The 26,071-nt window shown below is 44.0% G+C and overlaps 1 protein-coding gene across 1 annotated transcript in view; it reads left to right on the top strand.

The window, feature by feature from the left end:
- Positions 1–3,386: 3,386 nt before the first annotated feature.
- The window catches only part of PRDM6 (PR/SET domain 6), a gene marked incomplete at both ends in the record, with an annotated part of 73,706 nt that continues 51,021 nt past the window's right edge, over positions 3,387–26,071 (top strand). The window contains 2 exons of the mRNA XM_084305668.1: positions 3,387–3,906; positions 11,944–12,251. Coding sequence (XP_084161794.1) covers positions 3,387–3,906; positions 11,944–12,251 — 828 coding nt within the window. The remainder of the gene's footprint in view (positions 3,907–11,943; positions 12,252–26,071) is intronic.

The raw sequence follows: 26,071 nt of genomic DNA, 5'->3' as shown, positions 1-26,071 counted from the left end.
TGGATTTTTATAAAGGTTTGATCGCTTTCTAAACGGTCAATGTGATTTGTTTCAGCGCTCGTCCTCTAAATAATGGAAAAGCCTGGGAGAAAGGGGAAGGGGGAGGCAGTAGTTAAAAACTCCTTTCTTTCTTTCTTTCTTTCTTTCTTTCTTTCTTTCTTTCTTTCTTTCTTTCTTTCTTTCTTTCTTTCTTTCTTTCTTTCTTTCTTTCTTTCTTTCTTTCTTTCTTTTCTTTCTTTCTTTCTTTCTTTCTTTCTTTCTTTCTTTCTTTCTTTCTTTCTTTCTTTCTTTTCATCTATTTTTTTTCCTGCATCTTTACAGACAGAAGGCACATCCACGGGAGGAAAAAAAAAAAAAAAAAAAAAAAAAGTAGGAAATAGAGCGCAGACAAACTCGTGAGAGGCAGCAGCGAGGCGCACAGACCCGCCTGCCGGGGGAGCGGGGCCGGAGGTCAGCGGTGGTCAGATCCGGACCGGGGGCAGCGGGTGCGGAGCGGCCTCTCCCCTCCTCTCCGGGGCAGTGGGGCTGGGATGAGCAGCTCCTGGCCCGGCACGGCTCGGCAGGGCTCGGCACGGCCCCGAGGCGGCGCGTCCCTGCCTCCTCCGCCGCCCGCTCGCCGCTCGGCTCAGCGCCGTCCCTCCGCTCGTTTACCTTCCCCTGGCAGCCCTCCTCTTTCCCCGGCGTGCTGCTGAGCCGTGCCGGGCCGTGCCGGGCCGTGCTGCCCGCGGGACCCCACCGCCGGGGGGGTGGGGGGTGGTCTGCCCGTGGTGGGTACCGGGGGCGGGCGCCCAGCCCCTTTCCACCGCCTCCTGCCCCTGCCCCTGCCCCCGGCCGGGCGTGACCCCGAGCCAATGGCTCGGAGCTGGGGAAAAGAAAAACAAATAATTAAAAAAAAAAAACAAAAAAAAAAACAGCGAACAAACGGCAAGAGACGCGGTAAGAGCTTGAAGTCCCAACACGAGCCCGCGCGGGGTGTTTCTGCCAACCCGAGGCGCACGCAGGCAGGCACTGGCGATGAACTTGAGCGCGCTGTCTGGACGCTTTTGCCCGCTCCATCACACTTTATCCATCGCGAAAACGAATTTGTAGAGATCGCTGCCGCTGCAAGCCGCCTGGTGCTTTTGAACGATGCGCGGTAATGGGAAGGACAATCATGCAGAGGTCCGACTTAAAAATAAAATAAAATTAAATTAAAATTAAACAGTCGGAAAAGGTGGAATGAGGCTGTTGCCCTCAGGGAGCTGGCCAGGGACGAGACACCGTGCCACTGCAGTGGAAACGGGGAAAGGCAGGACAGCCCACTCCCATCAGGAACGTCCAGAAGCGCTTTTTGGGTAGCGGGTGTGTTGGAAAGAGCCTCACCTTGGTCCCCCCGCTACATCGCGGTGTTTCTGAGCTTTACAAGGTGGATTAATGGAGCGAGAGGACTGGACATTCATTACATTTTACACCGTAGGCTTGATCAAAGACATGAGGAAGGTTTTTATAGCCAACTTCATAACACATAAGAATCACTTTTTTTTTTTTTTTTTTTTTCCCTAGTTGTGTTTGCCTTTAACTTAGGTGTTATCAATCTATACAGAAGATGACGGATGACCTTGTCAAAATGACGCCAGTCAAAACATTTTTTGCCCCAGCTCTGTTCAAAATTGTGCTAAAACGTCTTGCCTTAGACGCAGACAGAATCTAAACAGCAGAAGCTTTCCCAGGCTCTGCGAGAATTAAGGGTGGGAAAGAAATAAGCTAGGAACAGGGTCGGGGGGAACGGCGAGAGCGGTTTCAGCCGCGCACACGTCCCGCTTGTGAGCAAGTGTGAGCTCCACACCTGGCAACGTGGGCTTCTCCACGCCGGAGCGCTGTCCTGGCGACACAGACGCTTTGTGTAAATGTTCTGTCCTAAAGGTGACTGTATGCATGTGGTATACCCGAGACAAATGATAGTTCCCGCCTAGGTGGCTATTATTTTCTTTTCTGTGCGATGTAGGGGTAAAAAAGCGAGGAGTCGGTGGCGTTCTCGCTGGTGCCTGAGCTCAACAGCTGAGCAAAGGTGCGGGAAAAGGCCGGTTTTGAAGCAAAGCGGAGAGGAAAAAAAGTAGTGAGGGACGAGAAGTTTATCGCCGCAGGTCGCATCTCCTCCTCCTCATCCTCGCTGTGACCGGGAGCACAACAGCAGGAGCCGGTCTGGAGGGGACGGGGACCTGGCGGAGCGGTGGGCTCGGTCCGTGCTCCGGGGGGGGCTCGGGGGCAGCCTCGGGGAGCGGTGTTCCGGGCAGAGGCGCTTGGTGCGGCTCCGAGGACGCTGCAGGGGGCGAGGACGGGCTCCCCGAGCCCCCCGTGGCCGGATCCCCGCACGGGCGGCTCCGGGGAGCGGTGCCGGGTCTGGGGGGGGGTCAGGATCCGTCCCTGCCCGCAGCGCTGCGCCCCCCCGACCTGGGGAGGGAGGTGTGGAGGTGGGGAGGAGGGGAGGGCCGGGCCGGGCCGGGGGAGGGAAGGAGGGAAAGGGACACCTTTAAAAGTTGAGCGGGGGAACAAAGTGGGGGATGTTGCCAAAAAAAGGGCCCTGCGCTCCGGCTCGCTGGTGACTTCCCGCTCCCTCCCCTCCCTCCCCGCCGTGCACACCACACACGCACACTTGTATTTTGCGCTGTCGTAAAACCCACGTGTCTGGCCCGGAGTCTGCCAGAGCCGAGCGAGCAGCCCGGGCGCGCCTGCCATGCACAGCCACGGCAGAGGGAGCCCGGCGGCTCGCCTCTAGCCGGCCTCCCGGCCCCCGGCACCTGGAAGCAGGAGGACATCCCTCTGCCCCGCCGGCAGACCACGGAAAAAAAAATCCCTTCTGCCCCCCAGAAATCCCTCCCAAGGCTCCCGGGACCGCGCCGCAACCCGCTCCCAAGCACCCCGCTCAGGTAAGGGGGCGCTGGCCGGGGGGGGTCCGGGTCTCCCATGGGTGCTGCGGGCGCTGCCGTCGCCCCCCTGGGGGTCCGGGGTCCGGGGCCGGCGGGGTGGTTGCGCGGGGCCGAAGTTTGCTCCGTCTCCCCCTTGCGAACTTTTTGGGAGCCGTTCGCCGCCGCGGGGAGAGGGGGAAGGAGCCGGAGGGGACCGGAGGAGGGGGCGCATCCCGGGGCCGGGCAGGGACGGGTCCCACAGCGGGGGGGAGGCTTCGTGCCCCACGCACCGCGCTGCTCGCCGGCACCCCCGGGGCTCCGCGGGACCGGGTTTTCCCCGTCCGAGCCTGGGAGAAGGGCAGGGGAGGGCTGCGGGGACGCTCTCCCAGGCTTCTCCCGCAGCCGGAACCCACCCGTGGGCCGGGGCCGGTCCGGGTGGCGGCGGGCGGGGGTCTCACGTCTGCTCTCCGCTTCCCCCCCGCTCGGCAGGCAGGCAGCGCGATGCTGAAGCCCGGCGAGCCCGGCGGCTCGGCGTTCCTCAAGGTGGATCCCGCCTATCTGCAGCACTGGCAGCAGCTCTTCCCGCAGAGCGGCCAGCTCAAGAGCGCCGGGGCCCTCGCCCAGCTCCAGCCGCCCGAGAGAGCCGAGCCCCCGGCTGACAGCCTCCGCCAGCGCCCGGCCTCCCTCTCCTCCGCCTCCTCCTCCTCTTCCTCATCCACCCCGTCTTCCTCCTCCACCTCCTCCTGCGTCGCCGCCGCCGCCGCGTCCCTGGCCGGCCTGAGCGCCCTGCCCGTCGCCCAGCTGCCGGTCTTCGCTCCGCTGCAGAGCTCCGAGCCCCCGGCCGGGGGAGCGCCCGCTCCCCTGCAGGGCAAGGACTTGTGCGGGGCCGGCGGCACCAAGTGCGGCGAGCGCCCGGCCGCCCGGTTCCGCTGCACGGCCGAGGAGCTGGACTACTACCTGTACGGGCAGCAGCGCATGGAGATCATCCCCCTCAACCAGCACACCAGCGACCCCAACAACCGTACGTATCGTGACCCGCACCCGCAGCCCCGCACCTCCCCGCGCCTCTCCTCCTCCGCCTTTCCCCGCTCCGGGACAGACCAGGCTGGGCTGGGGGCTCTGCTCTCGCCGCCGGGAGCATCCTCGGCTACGCCCTGAGACGATTTTGGGGTGGCTCCGGGGCTTTCGGGGGCTGGTTTGTGTTCTCGGTCACAGTCCGAGACCCGAATCCTTCCCTGGAGGGCCGGCGGCAGCAGGAAGGCTGTCGCGGGGGGAGGCTCCTCGCGGAGGGCCACGAAGGAAAACAGTTGCCGAAATGGTGAGTGAGAGGGACCGGCCAAAAGCTGGTCCTTCCTCGCCTTGCTTGTGCTGCCTGGCTCCTGCCCGGAGAGCCGGAGCTCCGCTGGGTGCCCAGAAATCTGCTGCTGCCCAGCAGTGTGCTGCAGCTCCGAGCTGGGCAGGGGAAAAGTTGCAGTTTCCGTCAGTCGGGCTAGGGCAAAGTTTCCCCCCCTCTTATCTGGGAGTATCGTTTTCCTTTCAGACCTCGTTAACACCTCGCTAGTTTTAGTCTTCATCCCTACCAAAAAGTGTGGCATGGTCGTTTAATAAGAAAAGCTGGTTTTCCAGGGGAGAAACATCGTCTGCCCGAGTGTCAGAATTCATTTAGCACTTGGTGGTTAGGAAATGTTTAATCCTGCTGTTGCTAATTATAGCTGGTGTGGGGTGGTTTTTTGTCCTTTCTTGTTTTTTTTTGTTTTTTTTTTTTTTTTTTTTTCTTTTCCTTGGGAAGGGAGCGCTCCAAATATTAAACATATATGTCTGCTACAGGTTTGCGATTTTAGAAGTTACTTTTGCCTGTCTTTGGTTTCTGTCTCTGTCGGTACTGTGCAACCGAGGTAATTCGCGGGGTGAGAATAACTAGATGAACTATATTAATTCATCAGATTTACTGTTAACATCCCGAGCACACGGGTCTAGCCCCGTTAAAACAGCGGATCATGACTTCGGCTCGTACACTTTTTCCATGCAGACCCCCTTCTCTCATCCAATGTTTCTCAAAGTTCTTTATTTCGGTTGCCCTTGCCCCCTGAAATGCCTATTTAAGGAAGGCTGTTGAACAGAGGAACGACACCCCACAGCAGCAATCCGCGAGCACATGCCCAAGCAGAGCGTGGATTCGTTTAATTTAGTTTCAGATGCAGAGTTTGTTTTGAAAGTTTCCGTGAAACTCAGCCGTGTATTAATTGCACCGTGCGGATGGTAGCGTAGCCTTGGTCGCCGTGCAGAAGTCTTAGAGAGCAAGAGGAAAGTTGACGTGGAGTTTGGTGGGGATTTCTCCCCCCTTCTTAACACTGCGAATCGTTATGTGCCGGACACCAACTTTGTTTTGAGCGGCTTCTTTACGCTTAGTTTTACCTTGCAGCGAGGCGTATTAATATATTTTCTACTCTTGGGCGCAGAAAGCGTGATCTCATAAATTACACGCACTTAGTGGAATCCGAAATGCACTTTTAATCACCAGCCGGGCTGTTCAGACAATACGTGTTTTTCTTCTCCGAGCGGCTCCGTAAATCTGCAAGATAAAGGTTTTAAAGGGAGAAAGAAAGATAAAAAAGAGATTCGGGGTGGGGTATTTTTAAGGAGCGAGCATGCTGCAGAATCACTGGTGAAGTCTGCACAGTTTCTTCCCAATCGCGATATTAAAGGTGGCTTGCGGAAAGGAAAGTGGCTCGGTTCTGGCTGGGATGGGGCGCACGAAAAGACGGGGCTGGGTGCTGCTGGGGCGGCCTGTGGCTTATTTTCCACCGTGAGACCCAAAACCTCTCATCACCGGGCCGTTTTACCGGGCCACTTGCTCTCCAACACCTTTCCAGTCGTCTCCGAGCAAAAACTTTGACCCGAGCGCCCCAGCCTGCCGGGACCAGGTGCATTTGCTGGGGGCAGCCCGTTCTCACGGCCGGGGGAGGAAGGAGCAGCATCCCGGCGAGGAGGGACCGCGGGGATCACTCGGGGACACTGGCTCCCACGCACACACGCGTGGAAAAAGCAGAGCGGAGGGTGCGGGCCTGCCTGGCCGGCCGGGGGGCACGGGGTGCCGGCGTCCCGTGGGTGCCCGGCGAGAGGCGGCGGGCAGCCGGGGTGGTTGTCCCCCACTTTGGCTCCTTCTCCATGCTGAGCTGGGGGTGCCCGTACGAGGGAAAAGAGGTGAAACTGGTCGTAGGAGAGGTGAGAAGCGATCGGCTCCGGGTCGGGCCCCTGCTTGTCGTGACCCCGGGGTGCCGCTCCTCGGGCTTTGGTCGCAGAGGCGCCGGCCGCAAGCTCCCTCGGTCCCTTTCTTTCTCAAACTCTCCCCTCCATGCACCCCCTTCCCCTCTGGAGCAATCCTCCTCTCCCCACTCCCTCACGGGCTTCGCTCCCTCCTGGCAGGAACTCCCCAAAACTTCTCCTCCGGCCGCCCCCGACCGGCCGCAGCGCAGCGCGGGGAGTTCGCAGCGCTCCTGGCGGGGCCTCGGCGCCGGGAAAACTGTGGAGAGGGTCGTGGGAGGTCGTGGGGGGTGGTGGGGAGGAAACGGGTGGGCGCCGGTGCCCATTGCCCCCGCCGCCGGGCGTCAGTGCAGGCGGCACGGCGGTGGGAGAGGTCGGCCGGGGGCTGCGGGTCGAGCGTGCGAGTGTGATCGCTGTAAATTGAAAGGGCGTTAGTTAGAAAAAAAATAATGTGTATATGTACACATACGTATAGAGACATGCACACGTACATATCAGTAATTAGTGCCCGGGGTTCTTGCTCCCAGGGAAGTAAAGGGGACCGTGCTGAGAGCCGGGCCGGGGGCTGCGGGCGGTGAGTGCCGGGGGTACGGGGGGATGCCCTCGGGAAGGATCGGGGGTGCCGGGCTGGGGGCTCGGGGGCTCGTCCCCCTTCTCGGGGCAGAGGCTTTCTCAAGCCCTTAGGCTCCTCCGGCTGCGCTGGCAGGCAGCGAGGTGGCGGAGCAGCGAGTGCGCGGTGCAGCGCCGAGGTGCCAGCCCGCTCCTTCCCTTGGTGCGCCCGTCTTCCCGTCCGATGCTCCGAGAATCGGGTAAGGCGCTGCGAGGTGGATCGGTGCGGGGAATATTCGGATTTTTATTTATTTATTTATTTATTTATTTTCTCCCCTGGACTGCTGGTAACCTGTATGATTTAGCTATTTTACATCATTAGTTACCCAGCACCCTTAAACATAGCAGATAGCCATATATTAGATTGAGGTTAGAGAAGGTGGTGACTGTTTATTTAGGGTGATAAAATGGTCCATCAGCAGTAATCTCCATCGATATGTGCCACCAGGAGATGAAGGATGAGGGGACAAGCCACAATTAATTGCCCTATAGTTTTGTAGGAGAGAGTGGAGCCGGTGCGGACTGAACTTCGATCTCCTCTCCCAGAGCCTATTCATCATCTCCACATTGTATATGGGGGTCTCTCAGGGGCAGGGGGTGGCAAGGTTTATCTACACACAATATTCTCCTACCCTCCTCATACCTGACACGGAAATTTAATTCATTCACGCGTTCAATCGAAGCCGGGGAAAACCAAGCCCTCCTCCCGCAGCCTGCCCCCCGCCCGCATGGCAAAGAGAGGGAAATAGCCCCAAAGTCTATCTGCCAGCAGGGAGCTTTCCCACGGCCCCGACCCCCTCCCCACCACACGCGTGGCTACCCGGAGGGACGTGCACGGTCCCCGCCGGTCCCGGGCTCCAGGAGTCGGGAGGGGGCGGCCGGGGACCGGGGTCCGGGGTCTGGGGTCCGGAGGTCCGGAGCCCGGGGCCCGGAGGTCCGGGCTCATGGTTTTGGGTTCGGGATGGGCTCGGTCCCGCCGTCGGGAGCGGACACGGAGGGAACAAAGCGAGGTTTGAGGAAAGAGGACAGCGGAAGGGAACGCGTACCCGTGCCCCGTCCCCGAAGGGCTGCCTCGCAGCGGGCACCCAACGGGTCTTCTCGTGGGGGCACCGGGACATTAATCTCAGCTCTTCGGTGAGGAAACTGAGGCGCGGGGAAGGCGCCGTCCGCAGGAAAGCCCTCGGGAGATGGAAGGGGGCTGCCTTACCCAGCCCATCCGCCTTCTTGGCTGGGTACCTGGGCCCAGGCAGGGGCGCAGGGCCAGCGGCAGTGATTTACTTTTGCGAGCGAGTAATTCCGTGTGAAATGATGGCCACTTACACTGGATACCTGCACGCTTACAGTGAATTATGGAGTGGAGGGTCAGAGGCCACCCTCCTTTAATACCAGCAAACTGCAGGTATCCAGTGTAACTGCACCTTTGAAGCATATTATCGCCGAGACAAAAATGTATTTCCTTCATTTATTGTTACAGCTGGCTTGCTGGTTTAAACTCTGTGTTGAACTCTACCTTTTACTGACAAAAGCTTTCTCCTCTCAGATTTCCTTTAAAATATGCAGTAGTAGTATTATTTAGGTTGGAGAGCGTTTAGAATCATATTTGGTGGCAATGATGTGTCCTTTCCCTTTTTGCTTGAGTCTACTACTTTTAAGTATACTCATATGGAGTTATAGTGCTGGCATTACACCGTGCTCATTTTTATGGAGGCAAATAAATGATAACATATTGCACTCTTCCCAAAAGAGTCATAACAAACGGCTCCACTAGGAAATCATTTATTTATTTTTTCCTTGCTCTTCCTTGCTGTAGTCCTCCTATCTATAGTGCATGAAGGTAGAAAGTAAAAAAACTGATCTCCTTCCAAAGAGTCTGGCTGCATTAGGGCCCGCAAAAGTGCGTTCCCAGTGACTCTACCTTTTATCTCTTCTTATTTTGTCTGGAGACGCTATGCTCTGGCTGTAGTCCTTCTCACTTTTTCCATTTTCAGCAAATCCCTCAATTTTCTCACATTTCTTACTACTCTGGGACTTGACTGAATCTTCTACAGCCAGTGGAAGTATTCATTTCTGAGGTCCTTGGGTGAGGCCCATGCTCATATAGATGTTCTCTGAGGCTGAAGCAGGAAGGGCAGGGCATGACTCTCTTCATTGCTCTGTGTGGCAGCCCCCCGGACAGCTCACGCTTGTCCCACTGTGTCCCTTTTGCACAAGCTTCCCACACCCGTGTGTATCTCAACACTTGCTTTCTGGTTCAGACACTCTTGCAGTGCCACTGCAGCCCTGATCTTAGGGAGCCACTGGGTTACAGCTCTCAAAAAAAAAACCAAAAAAAACCAAAAAACAAAAAAACACCAACCTTTCCTTTCCATGTATTGTTTAACACATTGCTGCACTGCATGGTGTCCTACTTTGCATTGCTCATGAAGGATGATGTTGATCTTCTTTGTGAGGCAGGAAAGTGGGCGAGATGGAGTCTGCTTTTACAAAGGACTCGCTTCCCCTGTTGTGTGAGGCAAAGAAACCTACTCCTTACAGTTTCTCCAAATGAAATGTCCTTAGATGGGTACCAAAACATTATAGAAAGTACGTTTGTGTACAAAGCCTTCCACATATCAGTAGGCAAAAGTAACTCATGGGACAAGAAAAATACATACGCTGGCTTTTTATTAAGGCAAGGTAAATTAAGTCCAGTAGTGCTTCCACTTGTTGTATTATTTATGAGATATTTTTTAATGACAATTTCTAAAATTCAGTAACAACTGGAGATGGATGAATAAAGCATGCAACTCAGAAGATTTTCAGTACTGCTTAGCCTAAAGACAGACTCCCTGCCTCTCAACAGCAAGACGTAAGACGAAACAGTTTCAGAAGATGTCCCATTTTCCAAATTTTCAGCTTTGGCAGGACAAAGGGAAAGGAGCACAGCAGGAGATAAGATACTGCAGCTGGCAAGCATTAAGACATTACCAGTGTTTTGGACAGTGGAAAATAAATAACTCTATGTGTGACTTTCTGCAAGGGTAAATGACAGTGGCATGGAGCTCATTTATACTTCTCCTCAATTTCTTAATCTCTTTTCCTTTAAGAAATAGAAATTTAATATATTATTTACACATATTGTCAGCAAAGAAATCCTTTTTCTGGGCAGGCACTACAAGTTGTGTGCAGGAGAGACGTTGCATATCTGGAGGTAGGATGCAGGAAGCTGACACTGAAATTGCCTGAATGGAGCCACAAGGATGCCTTAGTATGTTTAACGTAAGTTCCTACAGAGACACAGTGTCTCCAAAAAAGCCATCAATAATCAGTCAGTTGGGAGGAGAGTTACGCATGCAAAGGACGGCCAAATAGTGCAAGCAGGTCGGACTCAAGGGCTTGCCCTGGGTGCTAATTGACATCATGCTCAGACATCCTCTCTTTGAACCCTCAGTTTTTCTGTCAGATGTTTTCTTTCTAACTTGCATGGTAAAATGCCAAATTTGCTTAACATGCACTCACATGCCAATTTGTTTTGTTTTGTTTTTCCTATTTGGGATCCTTTCCTGAACGATCTGGGTGTGCCAAAGTCTAGTGCAGCCTCTGAGACCTTTGTATGTTCCAAAAACACAGGGTTTCTTGATTGTTGGTTTCAAAGAGGAAAGAAGAGATGTTGTGGTGATACTCCAGCTTCCAAACTATCTGTGGAAACAACAAGAGAAACAACAACCACAAAAACACCCGACATATACTCACTGCCTTTTATTCATCATGCCTGGGAATGGCTGTAGGAATATTTGCTGCATAACAATATTCTCTGCGGTCTAGCTGGAAACCTTTTCCCTGTGCTTTCACAAATCTTCCCCCCAAGGGCTCTGGTGCAGAGTAAAGCAGTGTGCCTCCTGGATGAGGACGGCATGATGGTTTTGAGAGAAACCAGCTTTTGCATGTAGCTTTCCACATTGGAAAGAAGGACAGCAGAATCAGTGCTGCTGAGAATCAAGGCTGTGGTTACAGGCAATCTAGCAAGACTAACTCTGTGGCTTAGGCCAAGGAGCTCCTGCTTCTGTAGTGAATACTGCTCCTTATTTTCATAAGAATGGATGCAGTAGTACAAAATTGTAAGGGGAAAGCTCTAGGAATTGCTACATGAGTATTATGTTATAGTTACTGTTTTCCCCATTTGTTTGTGTTTATGAGATAAATTTATATGAAAACCTTTCCCATAATATAAAAGTGAAATGTACAGAAGACGGTAACCTATTTCAATAGATTTATTGTTATATTAACTCAGCATACCTCTAGAGAAATGGGTTTCCTGAGCATGAAACATTTTCCTGGAAGTTGTGCATTCATGGCATGTTCAATAGTGTGTAACGGAAACATTTTACCAAAATTTCCCTTGCTCAGAAAAGAGAAATCACAGTTGGATCTTCCCAAAATACAGCAACACCATCCATTACTAACCCAGTTAGGGAAATTAACATTTTTTACAAAATGGTCTTTTTTCATGGGAGCTGCTCACAAAACCAGACATGCTGTTCTCGTTTTTAGCCTCAGCTACCTCAGCTTGGCAAACAGCACGCGTTCCAGTTCAATAAAAATTTTTAAATGTGCGCTAGGGATCAGCAATACTTGCTACATAATTTCATTTTTGAGATTAGATTCGCTTATAAAGAAGTAAAGATGCACGCATTCTCTGACTTGTCATTCATGAAGTTCTACTTAATTTATTTTCTGAATAGACATGCACGCACACATCTGTCAATGTAAAAATTAGAGCGAATGTTCATTCAAAGTAAGGATGAAATTAAATCCTGTTCCAATTAAACCCTTGGGCTGAGCTGTGGTAAGGCAAATGCGGGACACTTGCAAGGCATTGAGAGTGGGTTTTTAAATGTCTCTCTGAAACACAACACTGGGGTGGCTTAAATGGGCCCTGTGTTCATTAAAAAAATAAAAATTAGAAATTGTGTCGGGATGAAAGAGTCTTGGCAGGTCCGTGAACACACTGTGCTTGCAAACTGTCTGCGGGGTTTCTGCTGAGCCTTCGGGATTTCTTTCTTTTTAAGGGCTTGGCAAGGTTAGGCTGATGCACCATATGAAAGGGCATGGGGCACATGTGTCCTGGGTGGCCATGAGGTCACGAGCAAAGCAGAGGGACCGGCGTGACCTTGGCGCTGACAGCGTTCTCCCCTCTGCCTCCCAGGGTGTGACATGTGCGCCGATAACCGCAACGGCGAGTGCCCCATGCACGGGCCCCTCCACTCCCTGCGGCGCCTGGTGGGCACCAGCAGTGCTGCGGCAGCAGCTCCTCCACCCGAGATCCCCGAGTGGCTGCGGGACCTGCCGCGGGAGGTGTGCCTGTGCACCAGCACGGTGCCCGGCCTGGCCTACGGCATCTGTGCAGCGCAGAGGATCCAGCAGGGCACCTGGATCGGGCCCTTCCAGGGAGTCCTGCTCCTGCCAGAGAAGGTCCAAGCGGGAGCCATCAGGAACACTCAGCATCTCTGGGAAGTAAGTCGTTGTCTTTCCTTCCTTGTCAAACTTGGTTATTTTGAAACAGATGTTGAGTGTAATTGCGTGTAGGACTAGCGTAGTTTTACATGGTGATACAAACCAAAGCAAAAACATGAGGCAAAAATGTCAGTAAGCTAACACTGCAGGTTTGAAAGTGTAGCCAGGGCAAGCATGAGACCCTAACTGCTGTGGGTATCCGGGAGGCTGGCAGGCACCTCAGGGCCCCAGCTGGTTCACATGGCAAGAGCAGATCATGGCCGATGCTCTGCTATGGCACACAGAGACATGGCCAGAGACGGCTGAAGGTTACAACAAACAGTGGTCTTCATATTTTGGCCTCTGTAACAAGGGCTGAAGGAGCTGCCGGGTTGCAGTCCTGGCTTCATGCATCCCCTCTGTCTGAGCACAGCGTGCGGGTTGAGGCGCTGCACTGCAGCATGGCCGTGGCTCCCAGGCAGTCCAACAGAGCTCCTGAGAGAAGCGCAGGAGCCTCATCCACAGCCCTGCCGTTCATGATTAGCTCGCAGTTTAGCTCAGCTCTGGTTGTGCACCGACCATGAGTTCCCCTAGTGGTGCTTTCGATGCCTGAGTGCGAAAGCTGTTTGCGCTGGCATTTTGTTTTGTATTTGTCACCATCTTAGAGGGAGCAACAGTGATAATTGATACAAAAACGTTTAGGCTGTGATAATTTGGCTTGCTTAGCGACAAACTCTAAATAATCTGCTGTGGTTTGGCAGAAGAGGCCACTGTATTCTTTTGGCTGTACGGGGACATGTATGGCTATTACTGATCATGACCATGTACACAGTGAAGTGCCAGATTTTCATGCTTGAGTATTGTTTGTACACAAATGCTAATGACAATGTCTTGTGAAAGCTAATTTAGAAAGAAAATGCAACATATGCTTATTTTACACACAGATCCAATAATTAACAAGGAACAAGCGCAATCCTTATGTGTGCCAGTAATTCTAATTTATAAGAACAGCCTCCCGTCTACCTATTCTTTCTTGTCATTGCTTTGCTTTGTGCTGGAAGGAGTCAGTTTTGTTAAGTCCTCTCTGGAGCCACAGCTCCTGCTCATTTCAAGGGTAACGATATGGAGAGAAAGCAGAAATGTACCCATAGATCTAGAGGTGTTATTTACTCATCTAAACCAAATCAGAACCTCCAGAAAATAAAGGGACATGCTGGCTGTTTAGAAACCCAGAAAGAAGCCCATGAAGATCCAAGGAGCCTTTTTGCTGTCTGCAGTGGAAATATAGTAAAAAGGAATATATATTAAAAATATATTTGATGTTGTGGAGCCAACTCTTTCATATAGCACTCACAGAAAATCTGTGAATATTTAGTTGTTAGTTCTTTGGAATTGATGATCACCTCTTTTCATCATTCTGTTCTGTTTTCACATGTTACCTGATATATGCGACCTGTTTCCGTTAATAGGAACTCCTGTGCATCTCCTATGTGCAAACAAACAGTAATAGCACATCAGGGGCTTTGTCTAAAAGTATTTGCCCACAGGAGTCATTGCAGTGAGAGAGTTTCACATTAAAGAGTAAAAGATCAGTCCTGGAGTGCAGTTAAATGTATTCCATAAAATATGGGATGACTTGAAATTATTAGGAGGTTTTTGTTGCTTTCAGTGGAGATTGTATTTCTCTTGTATACCAGATATTCATAAATCGGGCTTAAATCTATTTCTATGAAATCGCGGTGATTATAAGGTATGTTCTTAATCTTATTTATTTATTTATTTTATTTTTATTTTTTTTTTAAATGAAACTCTGTAATGACTTTGGAGTCTTTATTATGTCTCAGGTGTTTTGTGTTTTAGGCTATGTTAATTAGCATAATGTTCAATGATAAAATAAACTTGCCATATCATCAGCTTACAAAAAACATTGAAATTTAGCTAAAATATATGGAGTTAGAAAGTTTTATGTTAGCCTTAAATATTTACATTATCAATTAAAAATTCATTCCATATAAATCAGTTTTATGCAAGTTAAGTTACAATGTTTTTTTTTTTTTATTTTTTTCTTTTTGTAGGCAAGAATTTTTTAGTCTAATTTCAGATTAAATTGTTTTAAAGAAATCAAAGAAGTATGGGGGTGGAGGGGCAGAGCCAAAAGCAAAGAAGAAAAAGATGTCAAGTGAAAATAAGACACAGCACTGATGTATGTGCCAGATTCAGGTCACTGGTGGGTGTCAGCTGAGTTTTTATGTGGAATTGCTTGTCTGTTCCTAATACACAACAGAGATTTCCCATTGGCTATCAAAAGTGACTGTGTGTTTATTTTAAGTGAGTTATATTCAAAATAAAAATTAAATTCATTTTTTTTTTTTTTTTTTTTAGGAGGGAGCTATTGTGGGTCATGGTCTCAGATTATTTCTGCTAATGCCAAAATTTGTTAGCAAAGAATAACATATCCCAAGCATTAGCTAAACATAACGCTTTGGACATTTCTTTTATTTTGACTTTCAATTCAGTGTGTTTTTTTCTATCAGAGAACAAATGTTTAATAAAGGAAAATATAGTAGAAGAAAGCAGAAAGTGTGTGTGGGTGTTTACAAAGGTGACCTATGAAAATTAATACAAGCAATAGAAAGTATGCATTTAAATAACACTTTTACTCTATATAGTATAGGAACATAGACTAAATCACCACAAACGTTAAAGGAATGTTCCACTGTTGTCCCTTTATGAAGTTTCGACTAGTCAGTTCTTTTCAACCAATTCTTTCAAGATAGAATCAAGTACAAGTATGTGCACAGTTCGGTTATTCAACATTGGGTTGAATATGTGCCTCGTAGAGGAGATGAATCTTTCTTAGTACCACTAACAGCTTTGTAATATTATTGTTTTTTTTTTTTCTCCACATTGCAAAGTAAAGTTGATAGATGTTTGTTTTCATTTATAATTCTTTGTTTTCAGTGTACACCAGATAAATAAAGTGGCTATTGCAAAGTCTTTTAAGCACAGTTACTGATTTGGTGGCTGTTTAACTTTCTTTGTTGTGGGAAACATCAGAAACATTGCATTTGATGTATAGTTCAACACTATGGAAATATGCTTCAGTCTGTCTGCACAAGTGTTCCCACCATGCACTCAATGTTTGCTTTGTATGTAATCCATATAGCATAACGTACAACGATTCAGAGTAAATTACATACCATTCCATTACCTCACAACAGGCCTCGACACCTATGGGTGTTCATGGGAAATTATAGAGCTCTCTAGCAATCAGCCAAGATAATTTTTTTATAACTTACAGAAAGATCAGTTCTTCAGAAAGCCAAAAATATTAGTCATTTTCAGTTGTAGTTTTTTTTTTTTTTTTTTTTTTTTTTTTTTTTTCCCCCCCTTTGGCCCACTTTTATCCAATCCAGAGTTTGCTTGTATTTTATAAAAATACAATAAACTCTGATTTGTTTAAAACAAAAACAGGACTGGGTGTATTAAGTAAACACTTTCTTTGGTAATACAGGCATTTATTCCAGCGCTGCTTGATAATATTTCATTTTTATTTTTTTTTTTCATTTTGAAGTAATGAGAACAATCCTTTTGTTATTGCAAAGAAAACAGAGACTTTCTCAGCAATTAGGTCTTACTGATGAGAATGAGATAATTTTCCCCTAATGTGTTTTCTAATAAAGAATTGAAAAGGCACACTTGATTCCAACATATATGAAAACATTATCTCAATTATTAATGTGTCCTTATTCCCTGGAGATAAATTAATCTAGTTGCACATGGTTTCCCCTTTCTGTTTAACATCAAAATTTAATAAGAGTAGACTTAAGGAATGTATATGATATACATTTAAAAATCTATTAGAATAAAATATAGAAGTTTAAAAGGCATATACATTTTAGTAGTCAAATTTTTTCAGGCTCCAAACTTTAAACTGTGAATTCTGGAAATAGCTAAATCATAAATGGTCTTTTCCCCTGAAAATATAATTTAGATGAAAAATTTTACTGATAGATGCCTCAAAAGATGGAATCTTTCAGTCTCCTTATTTCATTTGCCTGATAAACAGTTTGCTTTTTTATTTTTATTTTTTATTATTTTTATTTTTATTTGTCTTTGGTTGTTGCTTGTTTGTTTATTGCCACAGATCAAATAGTCTTTTTCTTGGAATAGTTCAAGAATGTCAGATACATTACTATACTTTATTTTAACTTGATTTTATTTAAGTGTTATTTATTTTTTTAAATGATTTTCCAATTTTTTTTTTCTTCTTTTACAGGGATTTTCAAAATATATGTACATCAGGGTGTTCATTAGTAATTACAAAATGGTAAAACTATGTTACTAATTTTCCACTTAAATGGATAGGATTAACTGGCATTACTAGAAAGTATGCATGTCATTTTAATAAAGTACCATGTGGGTACTTATCGGCCTTCCTGTGTCCCAGCTGAAGTCAAAGAAAATACTGCCTTTGACTTCATCCGGACCTAGAACAGGCATTTTGGTGGGACATATGCTTTCCAGAGTCTGTGCAGCTGTGCTGTGCACTTTTGTACAAATTAATCTGCAGAGGGAATCCTTACCTTTCAAATGAAGAACTTATAGTTATATCCACTTATAGTGATAGATTTGTATTCAAATTCTCAAGGCTGTAGTTTTGGACTAAATTCACTGTTACAGCAAAACACTAGGGGATAGAATTATGTGCATGCCGCAGTTCTATTAAAGTGAAAATTATGTTTCTCAGCAATCCATCATCTAGTATTCTAGACTGCTTGTCAGGCCTGTTTCAAATATGTCATGTTCATGAAATTCAAATAATTTTGGCTTGAAAAAACCCTTAGCTATATTGCTATTATATCTTAAATTATGCAGACTAACAGCTGGCACCATTCTCTTGTTTTGTTTTGTATTTTCTGAGGATTTTGTGTGGTATACAAATTTCGCATTTGTTTTCTATTTAAAAAAAAAATCCACATTAATTTTTAATTTTACATGGATTTCAAATGCAAATACTGCCTACTGGAAATGTCCCCAGTGTTGTGTTCAGTAGGTTACTGAGCTGAAAGTTGTTAGAACACGTTCAGCATAACGGCTTCTTTAATTTATGTATCTTACAAGAAAATTGTGCTAAGCTGCTATAAAGCAGCTTGCCCACAGTAGTATTTCTGGATCAGTTACTATCACATCTTTCCAGATAACTTTTGTAAGCTATAGATAACTTACTTAGTGTCAATCTAAAGTTACTTTTATCCCAAATACAAAATATAGTTTATATTCGATAATTCTTATGATGGTAAAATTAAAACTTGTTGATTCTGTCAGAAACCCGATATATTTGAAAAGATGCCTTATCTTCAGTTATCTCAATGTCTTCCATGTACATTTATTCCATTTACACAAAGGTGTTTACTGTATGCCCAAGCAGTTAAGTAAGCCTAAGAACATGTGCCACAGAAACAGTCTAATTTGGCTTCCTTTTTAATGTAGGAAAGTTTGTAATAAACTTGGGAGGGGAGAGAGAAGAGAGTTGTATTCTTCCCCAGAATCTCAACATTGTTACTGAAAACAAAAATTCTGAGGACAGCAAGAAACATACACGTGGACACAGTATTATTGGAAAATAACAATAACAACAACAACAGTAATGAATTAAAAACAAACAAACAAAAGTAAAACAATGCAAACCAACCCAAAACAAAACAAAACAAAAATCAATATTATTTAAATGACCAGATTATGCAGTGACTGTTTTTCCATGGCATATGATCTCACCTTGTAGGTTATATTACATGATGCACAAAAATACTGACATGGAACACAAATATGAAAGCTCATTTCCATCCTTATTTGACCACTACATTTTTACACAAAAGTGATCCAATCACCTAAAATCTGGAAACATTTGACCATTTATTCTCTCTTTCTCTCTCTCTCTTTTAATTTGAACTTGTTAGGAAATGCAATTTCCATTGTTGGATAAAATCTAGTCTGTAAGGCATGAAATTACTCTTAATTTATGATACCATTAACAGTGAATTATTTCTATTGACTTTTGATTGAAAGTGGATGAAAAAGGCAGTATTTTAATGAGATATATGGATATCCAAAATATATGGTATACCTGATGCCAATAATATATCAGTGATAGATTTGATAAGTCAAAACTGCAGCATGCCCTTTTCAGGATGGAGATGATGCTCAGTATTTTGCAGAACTGCCTCAGTCACTTCTTTACATGTGCTGTTCCCTTGGATTTCATGGGATCTAACATGCGTTGGCTTTAAAACACAGACTTTTAAGTATCTGCTTAACGTAAAAGCTAGAAAATTCAGTCTAGCGTGTACTTTCCTCCTGTGTGTTTGGCACCTTTTTCAGATAAGTTACAGAATTCCATTATCCAAATTGTTACACATGTGTGACAGAGGTTGACCTTTAGTCATGTCAATCCTTTTTGTGTAGGCCTCAGGCTCCAGCCTAATGGCTCAAAGCCTGATTTACTCACTGTAATAAGGGCAGGAGGTCGAGCAATTGTCAGCTTGCTTGCTCGTACTCGTCTCAGAGCCTGGTTGAAGGCTGTTAACACAAAGCTTTTCAAAGTGAATTTACAACCACCACCACTGACAGAGGCCAATCAGTACACCATAAATGTCAGGTTAGTGAGATTGAGCAGTAAGTAAAGTACTGGCAGCCCACTATTGGCTGAAATCAATTGCTTAAGGTTTAACTGAGAATAGCAATCTGTGTACAACCACATCTCTGGAACGGGCTTAAGTATGGAGAGCAAGTCTGAGTGCGGATTAGGGAGAATTACCCACCAGTATTAGCCATGGCACCAAGCCCTGCATTTGTTCATCTTCTGTATCAGTGGTGCCTGTATTTATGTGACTCATGATCAAAAAGTTGTTGGACCTGCCTGGTGGTTAAAGAAATAAGATTATTTTATGTGTGGAGGGAGAAAAAAACAAAACCCTATAATATACCACGAAGAGAGCTAACCAGTGTGCCGTCTTATCTGGACTAAGAGGACTAAGATTTTTTAACATAATTGTTCAGTAATACCAGACTGGTTTTAGTCTTAAGTACCAGAGATGGCTTTTCCACAGGGAAGCAGTGGCTTTTTGATATTGTTTTGCCACTGGGAACTATCACAGGATTCACTAATGAGTGATTATGTACTTGATGGTCTGAATATCCATGAGATGTAGTTACCCAGAAGACTGAATGTTTTTATCATTTTGTGTAGTGACAGCTTAGACAACAATTCATTTGGCTTTGAAAGCATCAGCATTAAAATCTAGGAATCCATTAAAATGCTGTATGCCAGGATTTATAAATTAGGCAATTTCCTTGATTATTGCAATCATTTACAAAATTGATTGTCCCAGTGTGGTATAGGCAGATTTCAGCAATGATCATTGACAACAGGCACGTCCTCTAATATCTATTCTCATTGTTCCCTAAAAGAAAAGACACTCTACCACTAGGTTATTTTCCATCTCAAGGTCACTTATGCATTGCAAGTAGTCTACTAATGCAGAAGATCACATATGTTTAAAGGAGAACTACATCACCTCTTTATAGATGGTAATGATAGCTGGAAAGCTTTTTATTTTTATTTTTTTAATTATTTTTTTTTCTGTTCTTTCTCTCTTTCTCTCTCTCCCTCTCTCTCTCTTTTTTTTTTCCTTTCTCTATTGTTTGTAATTTGTTTGCTGATGGCCAAGGCATTCATTTGAGTCTGTAGTACACATTCTCTTTGTGATCCATTATTGAAAGGTAAATAATTTTGGCAAATTGCAGCTGTAAATATTTATTTGATTGAAGATTTAAAAGTCAATAATGTGTTTTATTTGTTGCATCTTAAAGTTCTAATTAACCAATAGATATAGTGTACAGTAACTTCATTTGGGTCAATTATTTCTGCAAGACATAATAAAGACATTATGTCACAAAGCAAATACACTCTAGAAGTTTTCCTATATTAAGACAAATACACTAAAACTGCCAAGCACTAGCTGCCAACCACAAAAGCATACTGCTTTCTACCTGTGTGCAAATGAACAATATGCACATGGTAAAAACCTCCAGATACTATAGCTTAAAATGCAGGTGATTACAAAAGATTATTTTGCACGCTGTAGATGAGGTTCATTTGCAGCTGGCAACGAGCTAATTTGTGTCAGGCCTCATGCAGATCATGAACTTCCAGGACTAGTATCCTGCAGTTGTTAATCAGTCCTTGCTCAGACAAGATAGCCATTGATGTCACCAGGAACTTTGATTTAATGGGGTCTTCAAGCATGAGTGAATAACACAGTTTCACTTTAATCACAACTCTTAAATCATTTTTTTTTTTTTTCTTCCCAAGATAGGCCAACCATTCTTTTATAAGTGCAGAGCCACCTGCATGTTGTCTGCCACTGTACGTACAGTAACAGTAATGCACAGTTGACTTGAAGATACCCTTGTATGAATACTTTTTGTGTGAATACTGTATGTATACTTTTATTAAGGGTAATTAAGGATTATTAAGGATTTTACTGTGAAGAAAGAAAGGATTACATTAACAGTGACTGTGCTGTAGAGCATGATATTTAGTTAAATAACTATAAGCATCAAATAAAAAAAAAATCATTATATCTTGTAAAAAATATGTAAGTAATAAGTTCTTAGATTGTACTACATATTTGTTGCATGGATTTATCAAGATATACATACATATATATATATATATATATATATATATATATAATTCCATATTTTAACAGATATTCAACCTAGTACTTTTTGTGTAAAGACCTGCTGGTGTATAAGCAAGAAACTTCAGTGACATAAAGACATTTCTAAAGATGTTTTGATTTCATCTGTGGAACTACATTGTAGAGAAAAATGGTTTTGTCATGAATTCCTACTGAAATTTTGACCATATGAAGGCTTTGTTCTTCATGTCATTCACCTGTAACAGTCCTGAATTTGGAAACAGAAGAATTAAATGAATCAAATGAGTTCAGTATACGTTACAGTCCTAATTGAAAACAAACAAAAATAAATAAACAAATTGTATGTTAAATGAAGTGTCATGTATAAAATGAATGAAGTATGCAATGCCAGATTTCGTGACTTTTACCTGGGCTAATCTTCCATTTGTGCAAAGACCTTTTTTTTTTTTTTTTTTCTTTTTAAATTTCTTATATGTACTGTTTGCCTGATGTCATGTCAACATTCAGTAGAGAGGGCAGGTTATTAGCGTATTTCAAGCTGCCAAAAGAACTTTTATATCAGGATGGATTGGCAACTGATGTTTTTAGGCCACTATTTTACAAAAAGATCTTACTATTGAAGTCAAAGTAAAAGCAAAAAATAATAATAAAAAAATCCCTTTTGTTCTCTATATTATATTTTTACTTTAAGTTGACTTGAACTCTGTCCTCATCTCTGTTGCTACAGTAAAAGCAGGAGACAAATGAGATGCACAATTACTTGGAAAAATTGAGATGGACTCTTTTTTTTTTTTTTTTTTTTTTTTTTTTTTTTTTTTTAGGAACAGTTGCTAATAAAGCACATCTTCACTTCCAGTTGGAAATGTGCAGTTTTTCTGAACTATGGATTTTTCCTTGGTTTTATGTTAATTGTTAATTCGTTTTATTGTGACCAGCAAGACTGCAGCAACAGCTGTGGACAAAAAATTACATTTGTTCACCTGTAATGTGGTAAATAACAGAAGATACCCACTCTACATTGTACATAAATTTTGCGATAAAATTTTCATTTTTTATTTTATTTTATTTTATTTTATTTTATTTTATTTTATTTTATTTTATTTTATTTTATTTTATTTTATTTTATTTTATTTCATTTCATTTCATTTCATTTCATTTCATTTCATTTATTTATTTTTGTAGCGGTGATGAACAGTGACACTGTCTGTGAGGCCAATCACCTAAATTTAGGTCTGGCCTAAATCTTACAGTTTCACTGCCTAAACTGGCTGTTTGGATTCAGTTTGGATTCTCAAATGTGTTGGTTTTGAGGTCATCACAGGCTGTTTGCACATTGTTTGTGACTGACGTCCAATTCTAACACAGTATCACGGAACATTCTTAAGTGGCATTAAAAAAACAAACAAACATACTTTGGTCATGGTTAGGTCATAGCCTCTAGTGGAGGCTAGTGAACCTTTGCTGCAGCTATTCCCAACGCCTTTGTACAATGAATGTTAAACTGGGTGCTGTAGGAAGATACCACTATCTTCAGCATTCCACTTTAGGTGGCCCAATAGAGAATGTCTGTTGCTTGGCTTTGTAATATCTGAGTGATTTCTAGGCCTCTGACCTGTAGCAGCACTTCTGTTACCAAAGTGGGAGTGTCAGTGTTGGAGTAAGCCAGTGAGTGACGTTACCTCCTGGTGAACAGGCAGCTCTCATGGAGGCTCCTTCAGCTGAGTTCTTGGGCGAATGGAAGCCTACTAATTGATGATGATATACTGAATAGATATTGTCTAGTTCTTTTGAATATCATGCTCATGAATGTCATGCTCATGAATATCGTAGCGCTTTCTAACTCTTTGCACACCATGATGAAAGCCTTAATGGATATATGTTCATATTGACACATATGGGACTAAACATACAGACTTTTTTTTCATGTTTCTAAGTATTGCCAGTTACTTCAATTTAAACTACCTTGCCTCCATGTAAATGACTCTTATATTTACTATTGGCAGCTTTCCATTCCATAAAAAGATAGAGGAGAGCTAGTTCCAAACATGACTTAAATCCTATCAGGTGGTCTTCCTAGGAGCAATGACTGTTCATATCTAGATCATGTTTTGTGTTCAGCTGCTAAAAACTGTGCCCAGAATTAGCAAATGGTAGTCAAACAATCTCACAAAATATTTGTATGTGGCTGATGGCATTAGCTGTTAAGTGGTCTGACTTTTGAATGGAAATTTGAGCTAGTCAGAAAAAATTCTGGTTTCTGAAGAAAGTTTTGTGTGTGTGTGTCTGTGGTTTTACTTCTTCCTTGTAAGTGGTGAAAAAAGAAAAAAAAAAAAAAAAAAAGAGGGTTGGCTTTCAGAGCAAACATTCTGAGGACTTTACATTTGACAGCAAAGAAAAAATATTTATTTTTTTTAAATTTTATTCTTTAATTCCATGATGTATGACCACTCTCCATTTCAGAGAAGGAAAGCTGGTGTATAGGTTAGTTAGGTGCCTCTAGATGGCATGCATTTGTAAAATTCAGAAAGAAACACTAACATTTAATGATTTAATTATTTATTTTTAACTAATGCAATAATATAACCAGAACACTTAAGCAAAATTGGTATGTTCCAGAAAAAAAAATATATATATATATACACACACAAAATGTTTTTTCATGGAAAATAAAAAAAAAAAAAAAAAAAGTGGGGGTTGCAAGTTAGTTTTTCTCCAGTTCTAATGAAAATTAACAAAGAGATACACAGACTTAAAAATTCCACTTAATGCTGCTGTAACCTTTTGGGACAGCTGGTGAAGTGTGCCAAACCAAGACCTCATCTGTGTTTTTAGAATTGTTCTCTTTCCTAGCTTTCCTTGCTCTGAAACCTGTAACTTGCCATACTCTGGCTCTGCATTTTGCTAGAGTTGGGATCCATATCTGAGTTGGGATCAAAACTTTTCACTGGACTTAACCTCATCTGTTTTTCATGGTCCAACAAAGAAGAGTTTTGTTTGCCGTAAATCTTTCAGCATAACTAAAAGTCAGGTAAGGAATTTAGGAGGCTGTTTATCATGCCTTTTTTTTTTTTTTTTTTTTTCCCCAAACAACCAAAGTGAAGATGAACATTGACATTTCCTTAGATCACACAGTAATCAGTAAGATTTTTAGGAAAAAATGGGTACTGTATTGATATTCAAACATACTCATCAATGTTTTCTTGTCTGTATTTATTTCTCTTTTCCCTTCGGATCAAACCAGGATCACATGGAGGTTACCTGGAAGAAGAGGTGGTCTTTTAGGAATATTAATTTATTGCCCTTTTTGTGAAGAATGGTACCTATTGCATCCCCGGTCCAGGGATTTGGTGAATTTCAATCTGTGAGAGTTCTCCAGCAGCGAGCACGTGGCCTGGGCTCAGGGGTGTCCATAGCCTGCCGTATGGCGAAGCATATGTTAGGGTAGGCTATATATCTGAGCCTGGGTGGGCTCAGACAGTAACTCTGGCTGAGTAGCTATTTGACCTTGGGGTCTGCCATTCCCAACAAAAGATGGCTGAGGGTCAGGCTGAGGTCTACAGCCTCCCTTTCCTCCAAAGGCTACGTTCGTCTGTCTCTTTTCTTAACCTTTGTGGGTTTTTGTTTATTTAATAAAATGTTAATTTTTATGCCCTAATTACCCAAAAGTGACACATCCCAGAGGCAATAGTGTCAGAGGAGATTAACCTCATTGTGTGAAGCAGAGTTTTCCCTTACTTTTGAAAAATTGTTTTGTGTACAATTTCATTGTTTGCTGCCAGGCCAAATCAGATGGCATCCTTTCAAAGACGTAACAACTATTTAGTTGGATCACTTTAAGGACTTTTTAGGGTCTTCATTGCTTAATCCATCTTTCTGAGTCTCTGTTTCCTCCACATTATTACTTAGCTCTTCTGAAATCTCTCACACCCATATACTTTATGTACTTTATGCTATTCACTCCCACATGATGGCCTGCATGTAGTAGTGTCTGTGTTTTTGATCAGAAATAGCTAACAAGACCTCTCAGGACTTGATCAATCAGAATTGGAAATGATAGCTACTGAAGAGGAAAACACAATGCCTTCATCCCTCTCTGAAACTGGGCAGCACACAGCTTTCATACTGCACCCACATCCAGCTACTGGTAGGTGGGAAATTCAGGAAAAGTGCTCCTTTCTCTGTTTGACCTTCACATTATCTGTTTTAAGGGGTGTCAGGCATAAAGAATTTAAACTTACTGCTGTACTCATGAAGAAAACAGCTGGCTATGCTGACAGTTGAGACAAGGCAATTCCATGTCCTGGCAATAATTTATGATTAGGGCCAACCTAGTGAAGTTACAGACCACCACAGTGTTTATTGCTTTTTACTTTTTCTTACTTTTGTTTTATAACTTCTTTAATTACTGTATTTATTTTATTATAATTTTATTATCTATTACAGAAAAAAAATATTAAAATGCTTTTTGTGATTTTTGCATTTGTTTCAGTGATTTGTACAAAGAAGGCGAGCGTTTTGGTATTTCCTTTCTGTGTAGAAGGTATCTTAATTTATGTGGAGCATTAGCCATAAGTTTACTGTTGAGAGCATCCGTTTCTAGTTCTAGCTGTCATCCCATATTAACTGTGAAAAAAAAGAAAGCTTTCTCCTTCACAGACAAAGCTGGACTGGGTGTACTTTAATATTTTGTTAGTTAATTCCACTCCTTTATGTAAATGAGGCTAGAGACAGCCATTGCACCTTGATGTTTATTTGGTAGATCTCTTAAAGAAATAATAGGTAGGATGTGTAGGAAATACTAAGTAGGAAAGACTTTGTAGTGAAGTACCCAAGGATCAGATTGCCATAGACTGAAAGTCTGACTGAGTTTCTCTCTCCTTCATACTCTTTGATGGTCTCACCATAAAAATAAAAGAGCTAGGTATCTTATCTTCCACTTTTCCTCAACAAATTCATGTATCTATGGAGGCTGAAAAAGTGGAACTTCAGATCATAGGGAAAATTGGTGCAACAAACAGATGCAGGCTGCTAAAACAATGTATTTGAAGAAGATAATGGAGAATAAGATAGCAAGGCAATGTAGTACCAGTGAGTTTGGAGAAAGAGCCCAGGCTC

The sequence above is a fragment of the Netta rufina genome (genome assembly GCF_964035555.1).
Source record: "Netta rufina genome assembly, chromosome: Z".
Classification (NCBI taxonomy): domain Eukaryota; kingdom Metazoa; phylum Chordata; class Aves; order Anseriformes; family Anatidae; genus Netta; species Netta rufina.
Note: the sequence above shows the minus strand (reverse complement) of the source record. Positions and strands in the feature narration are given on the sequence as shown.